At 44.4% G+C, this 7,530-nt stretch overlaps 4 protein-coding genes across 4 annotated transcripts; 2 read left to right on the top strand and 2 right to left on the bottom strand.

Moving 5' to 3' along the window:
• Nucleotides 1–1,498: 1,498 nt before the first annotated feature.
• Nucleotides 1,499–1,961, top strand: MRPL33 (mitochondrial 54S ribosomal protein uL30m). Its single transcript, XM_020214103.1, has one exon. It carries the CDS (start codon nt 1,519–1,521, stop codon nt 1,771–1,773), a length of 255 nt encoding a protein of 84 aa, XP_020073310.1. The 5' UTR covers nt 1,499–1,518; the 3' UTR covers nt 1,774–1,961.
• Nucleotides 1,962–2,008: 47 nt separating this feature from the next.
• Nucleotides 2,009–2,931, bottom strand: CYBJADRAFT_187966 (uncharacterized protein; the record flags this gene model as incomplete). Its single annotated transcript, XM_020217282.1, has 1 exon — nt 2,009–2,931. The coding sequence occupies exon 1, from the start codon at nt 2,843–2,845 to the stop codon at nt 2,009–2,011; it is 837 nt and encodes a 278-aa protein (XP_020073311.1). The 5' UTR covers nt 2,846–2,931.
• Nucleotides 2,932–3,291: 360 nt separating this feature from the next.
• Nucleotides 3,292–4,895, top strand: ERG10 (acetyl-CoA C-acetyltransferase). The gene has a single exon (XM_020217283.1). It carries the CDS (start codon nt 3,610–3,612, stop codon nt 4,822–4,824), a length of 1,215 nt encoding a protein of 404 aa, XP_020073312.1. The 5' UTR covers nt 3,292–3,609; the 3' UTR covers nt 4,825–4,895.
• Nucleotides 4,896–5,000: 105 nt separating this feature from the next.
• On the bottom strand, nt 5,001–6,242 carry CYBJADRAFT_121573 (protein kinase; the record flags this gene model as incomplete). The annotated part of the gene is made up of 1 exon (XM_020212363.1): nt 5,001–6,242. The coding sequence occupies one exon, from the start codon at nt 6,240–6,242 to the stop codon at nt 5,001–5,003; it is 1,242 nt and encodes a 413-aa protein (XP_020073313.1).
• Between the last annotated feature and the right edge of the window lie 1,288 nt (nt 6,243–7,530).

Genomic DNA, 7,530 nt, shown 5'->3' on the forward strand with positions numbered 1-7,530 from the left:
AGTACGCATCTGCCGAATTGGGTGGTGCTGGGTACGTACGGGTATTTTCAGCCAATCCAATCGTCGCCGTAGGCAAAGTAGTCCGTTGCGGGTGCTGTATAGCTCTACGTCATGGTAATTCACATATGGAAGCATACACCTTGAATGCTACATCGCTTCGCTCATGGAACTTCGAGGTGGTACAGATTTGGAGAGGGAGCAAGGAAAACAACGGAGGTGCTGATGTCATTAGATCTGGTTTCTTATCAGTGTTCCAGATCTCCAATGGAGATGAACGAAATCCCCCCCCCCGTTGGATATGCCCCGCTTTTTATGTTATTTGCATTGTATGATCTTTAGGTGCTTTGGGGAGGCTTCTCGCCCCAAGTTCTTATCCAACAATGATGCATAACGTTTTCCCCCCTATTGTACATGGTTTGAAGATTAAAGAGTGGGAAAGGTTTAACTTGCATTTCTGGATTGTGTAAGGTTATCGGTTTTGGCCGGTTGACTGATGAGCGAATTGATCCAGGGTCCGTCCATGGTGACAGGTTTATATACTCTTCTTGGTGGGGATTTTCACCGTGCCCGTAGTAGCACCCTCTGGTCCGATGGATTTCAATTATGCCATGTATGGGGTTGCCTGTTGTGACGTGCAACAGTGTATATAGGTCTACTGTTGAGTGTTGGGGTGCTTTGATCTTTATATACTAACCATTGTTTCACAATGACTTCAGAATATGGTTATTTCGACAGCATGAGTTGCGTTTAACTGAGTCACTGTGTTGATTTGATAGTTCATATAGACTATTTAATTCAAGTTACAATCCATACAGTTGCGTAGAATATAATCAGCTCGGGTTCATGATGGTCTCAATTTTCTTATAACCACATCAGCACGGTGTGACAACATACGGTGTAAATGGCGAATAATTTTAATAGTGTAAAAGAAAAAGGGTGAGTCCAATTTACCTTTTAGAAATTTAGTTGATAGACCTTCGAAAGTGATACATGTCAAAAATACCAAAAATAAATCTCTAAAGCTAATGATTTCACGTTTCAAATCGCTGTTAAAAATACTTCAATATGACTAATACCATAAGTTGGTACATAAAACTCTCAGTATACAACTCTTGCTATACTCATTGACGACATGGCATACAGTCTATGGTGAAACAATCACTAACTTAAATGTAAGATATTCTGTAACACCCGGACATACAGCACTTGCGCTTAAGGGTACAAAGGTTTAGTAGGTCCGATTGGTACGAAAAAAAGCAGATAATTAAGATTATCATACACTCAGTTAGCCATTCACATCAAGGGTTACTCAAGCTATATTGGGAAGATTGAAAGATCGTGTTATCGAACATTGAAACCTCTACTCATTGTGCCAACGATTCCCATCTCTGTAGAAATTAGATGGTAGGCGCAACATCTGAAATGCTGAAAAAAAACTAGAACATCGAACTAATTCGACACCGACAATGGTATAGTGGGAGACTTGAGTGTTAAGTATACCAAACTGTTATAATCACCATGTCCTTCTACAGAATAACGCTGAAGCGCTCAACTATTGCTCTCCCAAAGACCATCAAGGATACGGTCACCAAGCTTGGCCTTGGGAAGACCGGTTCTGTCGCATACCAACAGGTTGGACCACATAGCGCTGGTATGATTCTTAAGGTTAAGGAACTAGTGGATGTTCAAGTGGTGGAGAATGCCTTGTCTAAAGCTGAGGAGAGACAGTTGAGAAAGAGTGATCCAGGGTTCACAGTAGAGAAGCAACAGTGATTGTCTTTTGCTCTTGTGATGAAGAGTATTACAAGTCATGGAAAAAGTAAGCTTTTCAGTATGCCCTCTGAGAACATGCTGTAAAGCTTCAAACTAACATGATGGATGAAAGTGTTCGTTTCGTTGTACATAGAAGAAGAAAAAAACAGAAGGAATTGAAATGTATTTATCATAAGGGGAAATTTACACCATTTTTTGAGTAGCAAAGTTCTAGCTTCAGAGATATAATTGGTCTTTATGTTCTGCGATAGTACTCAAAATTGAACTCAGTACTTTGTAAAAGGTTTCTCGTGTCGATCATGCTGGCATCCATATCCACAGCAATTTGGGATTCATCCTGCATTACACCACTGGAGTCGACTAGTTTAACCAAATCGCTCTTATCCATTGCCTTTCCTTCAAAACTGAGCTCCATGGTTGTATCTGCCTGTGTTACACTAGCGATACGCTTATTTTTCTTGACAGAGCTACTTGCATCCACTGCCTCATCTCTGACTCTCTTCATAGGGGTATTCATCTGGTTGGACAACGATTCCTTTTGAATAAACTTGTTAACCAATTTAGTAGTCAAAACAGGCTGTTTACCCGAAAGGTCGATATCTGTAGAGCCTAATTTCAACGTCTTTGCATTCTTTCTGTTTACAAGCACGATCTCCATCACAGGATCATGGATCAAGTCCCTGGCCCTTATTGAAGGGTCAGAACCGGTGTACTGATCTAGTAAGGACGAGCCCAGCGGTGATACACCGCTCCATTTGGCAGCAGGTCTCTGAGGAAAGCTTGGAAGATCGTTGATTGTGTGGCTTATGATCTTTTCCACTTTGGAAGGCAAGCAATAATCGAGAGATCCATACGTCTTGGATGCTGGGAATTCTTTAATCGATGAGATTGTGATGGTGGCAGCAGCCTCTGCGTTCTGCTTCTGTGCTTTATGATGGGATTGCTGATGCTGCTGCTGTTGGTTTGTATGACACTGGCTCTTATGGGAACCATTGCTCTTCTGGTAATTGCTATTATTATTGCGATTTGAACGCTTCTGGAACGTCTTATACTTATTCTGTTGCTTATCCATGGTTGCTTGACAATATACAGCGTAATCCCAATGATCCTTCAAGAAAGGTAGCACAAATCAACAGAAACCACCTAATCCAAGCCACTCCTATACAGACAAAGATGACAATGTCAGAAGCCAGGTGGTGTAGACGGGAAGTTTACACCTTGGGAAGAGCACCTATAACAAAACAAACAGTACAAGACCCAAAAAAGGTTCACCCGCCCACACAAAGTTCATCTGCGGTACACAAAATGTAAACAAAGAATTGCGGAATATTTCCGTTTTCGTTAAAGTGATCAGGCCGGGACTTGGGACTCCACTTTAGGGACTTTTCGACCTCGCCAGGACCCAAAGTCCCGAAGCTTTCACTAAACGAGGGTCTCGGACATCTTCCCCTCTAAAATTGCATCCTTTCTCCCACTGCTCGTATAATAAAAGTGATGAACCGCGTTCGTTTGTCAGCTTTCACTCGGTTAAACCCAATTGGCGGAGAAGGTTATATATTTCCCACAAATTTCCCACAGATGGGGGTTTCTCTCTCTCTCTTCTTCCCCTTTGTTCTTCCCCCTTAACTGTTGAGTCAAATAGAAAGGGACAGGTAAATTCACCACCCAACGAATTCTCTCTTCCCACAGATTTACCACGCGATCGACTTCGAAGCAGTCCAGAGCCACGCAACGCGAAACGAGACGAAACGAGGCAAAAAAAACCGTTGCCCAAATAGCTAAACGATTAAGTCTACAACCCATTAGATCCTCTCATTAGAATACAGAGATAACACGATGTCTGAAAACAGCGCTTACATTGTTGCAGTTGCCAGAACACCAATTGGGTCCTTCCAAGGCTCCCTTTCATCCCAGAACTACGTCGATCTTGGTTCTCACGCGGTGAAGGCTGCTCTCGCCAAAGTTCCAGAGATCAAGGCCACTGATGTCGAGGAGATTGTCTTTGGTAACGTTGTTCAAGCCAACGTTGGTCAAAACCCAGCTCGTCAAGTTGCCATCAAGTCTGGAATGAGCGTCCAAACCGTCGCCTCTACCGTGAACAAGGTTTGTGCTTCTGGTTTGAAGGCCACTATCATAGCCGCCCAGACAATCATCTTGGGTAACGCCGACATTGTCGTTGCCGGTGGTGCTGAGTCCATGACAAACGCTCCATACTACGTGCCAGCTGCTCGTTCTGGTGCTCGTTACGGTGATTCCGTCTTGGTAGATGGTTTGGCCCGTGATGGTTTGAAGGACGCTTACAGCGATGATGCCATGGGTGTCTGTGCTGAAAAATGTGCTCGTGACCATGGCTTCTCCAGAGAGGACCAGGATAACTTTGCAATCGACTCTTACAAAAAGGCACAAGCTGCTCATGCTGCTGGTAAGTTCAAATCTGAGATTGCCCCTGTCACTATCAAGGGTTTCAGAGGTAAGCCAGATGTTGTTGTTGAAGTTGATGAGGAAAGCACCAAGTTCAACGAACAAAAGTTGAAGACCGCTAGAACCGTTTTCCAAAAGGAGAACGGTACCGTCACCGCTGCCAATGCTTCTCCAATTAACGATGGTGGTGCAGCACTTGTTCTCGTCTCTCACAAGAAGCTCGTCGAGTTGAATTTGAAGCCAATTGCCAGAATCTTGGGTTGGGGTGAAGCCGCACAGAACCCGGAGGATTTCACCACATCTCCGGCCTTGGCTGTTCCAAAGGCTTTGAAGCATGCTGGTATCACCATTGACGATGTCGACTTCTTTGAGTTCAACGAGGCATTCTCTGTTGTTGGTTTGGCCAACCAAAAGATCCTCGGTTTGCCAAGTGAGAAGCTCAACGTTTACGGTGGTGCAGTTGCTATTGGCCACCCATTGGGATGCTCTGGTGCTAGAATTTTGGTCACTTTGACATCCGTCTTGCAACAGGAAGGTGGTAAGATTGGTGTTGCCGCTATCTGTAACGGTGGTGGTGGTGCTTCTTCCATGGTTTTGGAGAAGTTGTCTTCTGAGCACGTTATCTTGTAAAAAGCAAGCACATTGAAGTGATCCTTAGCTTATTCATTCAGCTAGAAATAAAAGTATATCTCTAACCAACTAAAAAGTGTAGATGGATTGCTTTTAGAAAAAGGTCATTAGATTCGTGTATTAGTTTATTAAAAATCCTTCAAGTTTGTATCCATTACTTGCAAAGCTGTTATTGATCATGCAAAGTTCATATTGAAGCTCTTGTTAGACATGATTGAAACGTTATCCATAATATTGTTATCCAGAACAAATTGGTTTTGAGTGTAATTCCCTGCTGCGGTGTTCTTTACCGACGACAGAGTTTGCAAATATTGAGCATATTCTATAATGTGATCCATTGGCAAATCCAAAGAGCCATCGCTTCCCACGCTTGACTCGTTTGCAGGCACAGCGCATTCAAGCGCATCATCCATATCCTGTTCATATGAGTCACAACGAGACAATGGGCCTGCAACTGTAAACGATCTACACTTCAAGACACGATCACGCAGCTCGAAGAGGGAGATACGTTCCTCTGGCTCTTCTCTGAAACAGTCACAGAGTATATTCCACAGTTCCTCGCTGATGTCCAAGATCTCCATTAAGATCTTTGGATCTTTCTTAAATGCTGAGTATGTTGCATCCTTCTCGCATGCTTTCATCCAAGGGTTTCTTGTGCAACAAAAGTTGATGAGGATCACTCCTAGAGACCAGATATCTCCCTTGCAAGCAGGATATTCCAATCTTGTCAAAGAATGGTTCATAGTACACAGACGTTCTGGGGCCATGTAATAGCTCGAACCAATGCATGTCTTTGACTGAATGTACTTGGACTTGACTGCAAGCCCAAAATCTCCAATGACAACCTTTGAACCCTTATTTGCACACATGATATTCTCTGGCTTGATGTCACAGTGGTAAATCCCCTTCGAGTGACAGTACGAGATGACGTCTATAAGCTGGATGAAGACATCCTTTATCAGCCCGGACGAACGTGCATATACCTGTCTATCGACAATGTTGACAAAGAGATCGCCTTCTGGGTAGTAATCCATCACGACAAAGACCGCAACTTGAGAGTCCAAGATCTTGTGGATCGAGATGACATTTGGGTGCTGGTGGACTTGCAAGTGGATACTGATCTCTCTGACGAAGGGACATGGTATGTTGTCTGCCATGCTTAGTCTCTTTAGACTCATTTCGCGAAGACCCTGTAGCGAGAAGTCCCTCTCCAAGAGGTGTTCCGCCAACAGCGTCGTGAGGTAGTCGCTCTGTTTCTTCACACTTGGATTGCTCTTCTTGGAGATACATTTGATAGCCACCTGTTGGCCGGTCACGGTGTTCTGTGCCTGGTACACGAGCCCGTATGCACCAGACCCTATGAGCTTGACGATTCTGTACTCGTTTATGAGCGAGCCTGTTATGTCCGTGTGTGTCATGTTGTACTATTGTTGGGTGTCCTTGACACTAGCTGTAATCTATAATTGTATAGTAAAGCAACAACTATGTATATGTGTACGGGAGGTAAACAAGCAGATAAACACAATAAACAGCTGAGACAATACGATCTCTTGGGCTCTATATATAAAATCTCACGAGGGCTCGTATGGTTACGTTTTCCTGGTTTCACGGTTTTTATGGACTGACGTACAAACGTGCAGCGCTTTGGATCTCAAACTCCCAGGTGTGGTGTGGTTTTTCTTCTGTTGCATATGCTCTTTTTTTCCTTAGACAGGAAAAGTTGTCACCAGGTTCCAAGGCAACTTTTGGGGGGTCCCGGTCTGCCTTGTTGGCACAGGGAGGGCTAATTGGCAACGGAAAAATTTTTCACTTGGGTCCAAGGGGCTGCCACACGATATTCAGTCAGGAGTTACGGCGACAGTAAAAGTCGAAGCTATTCTTGTTAAGGAGCCTTTCCAGTACATTGCGTCAATGCTTGTGCGTTCACAATTTATAGAAACAACCTGCCTAATGAGCGCCAGTGCGACAGTAAAAGACTTTGTTGAGACAATTTAAGGTGGTTGTTTCCGAATAAGGGGCCTCCTCACATTAGGCCACGGTCAGCAATACACGCTCACCGCTGTCGTACACGCACACAACAACAGCTATGTTATTTCTACACATAGGGGGCTCTGAACCACGGTTGTTTGTTGGGCTTTGAGTTACTGTTTTCAGGCAGTGACCTTTTTTTAGTTTGCAGACGACAGCTGATTTTTTCGTTTGCCCTCTCGTTCAACTGCAGAATCAGGATTCCGGGCAACCTACGGCCTCACGGAAAAAAGAAAAGCCCACGATGAGGTGTCCATCGATGGCGAAATTAAACGATGTACTTGGCCCAAAGACCTATCGCTGTGGCGTTGGGCCTTTGAGTTTCCTCTACAGTGTATACCCCTTGTTGAGTCACCCCGAGATTCGAATGCGGCAGTATGGATCCGTCATTACGTAATAGGTAGTCCTAGATTCGGTGTCTGAGCAACGTAGGGGAACCCGTTGATGCTCTCTCTGGCCCTCTGCTACCGTTCAAGAGATTGCTTTCCAGGGCCCCAAGGTATCACAATTGCATACAAAAAAGCACGTGGTGAACAACCAGAGCTGGATTCACGCGAAAAGCGTAGCCCTGACAGAGCTACCTCCACTAGACGACTAGGACCACTCTCCAGTGTCCTCGTCCAAAAGCAATAGCCCTGGAGCTGCTCCAAGTGATCTCCACGACCATCTCATTTGTTG

The sequence above is a fragment of the Cyberlindnera jadinii genome (assembly GCF_001661405.1).
Source record: "Cyberlindnera jadinii NRRL Y-1542 unplaced genomic scaffold CYBJAscaffold_1, whole genome shotgun sequence".
NCBI lineage: Eukaryota > Fungi > Ascomycota > Saccharomycetes > Phaffomycetales > Wickerhamomycetaceae > Williopsis > Williopsis jadinii.

What these genes read in the sequence shown, in the direction of transcription:
- ERG10 (XM_020217283.1), top strand. Translation starts at nt 3,610, where the DNA reads ATGTCTGAAAACAGCGCTTACATTGTTGCAGTTGCCAGAACACCAATT.
- MRPL33 (XM_020214103.1), top strand. Translation starts at nt 1,519, where the DNA reads ATGTCCTTCTACAGAATAACGCTGAAGCGCTCAACTATTGCTCTCCCA.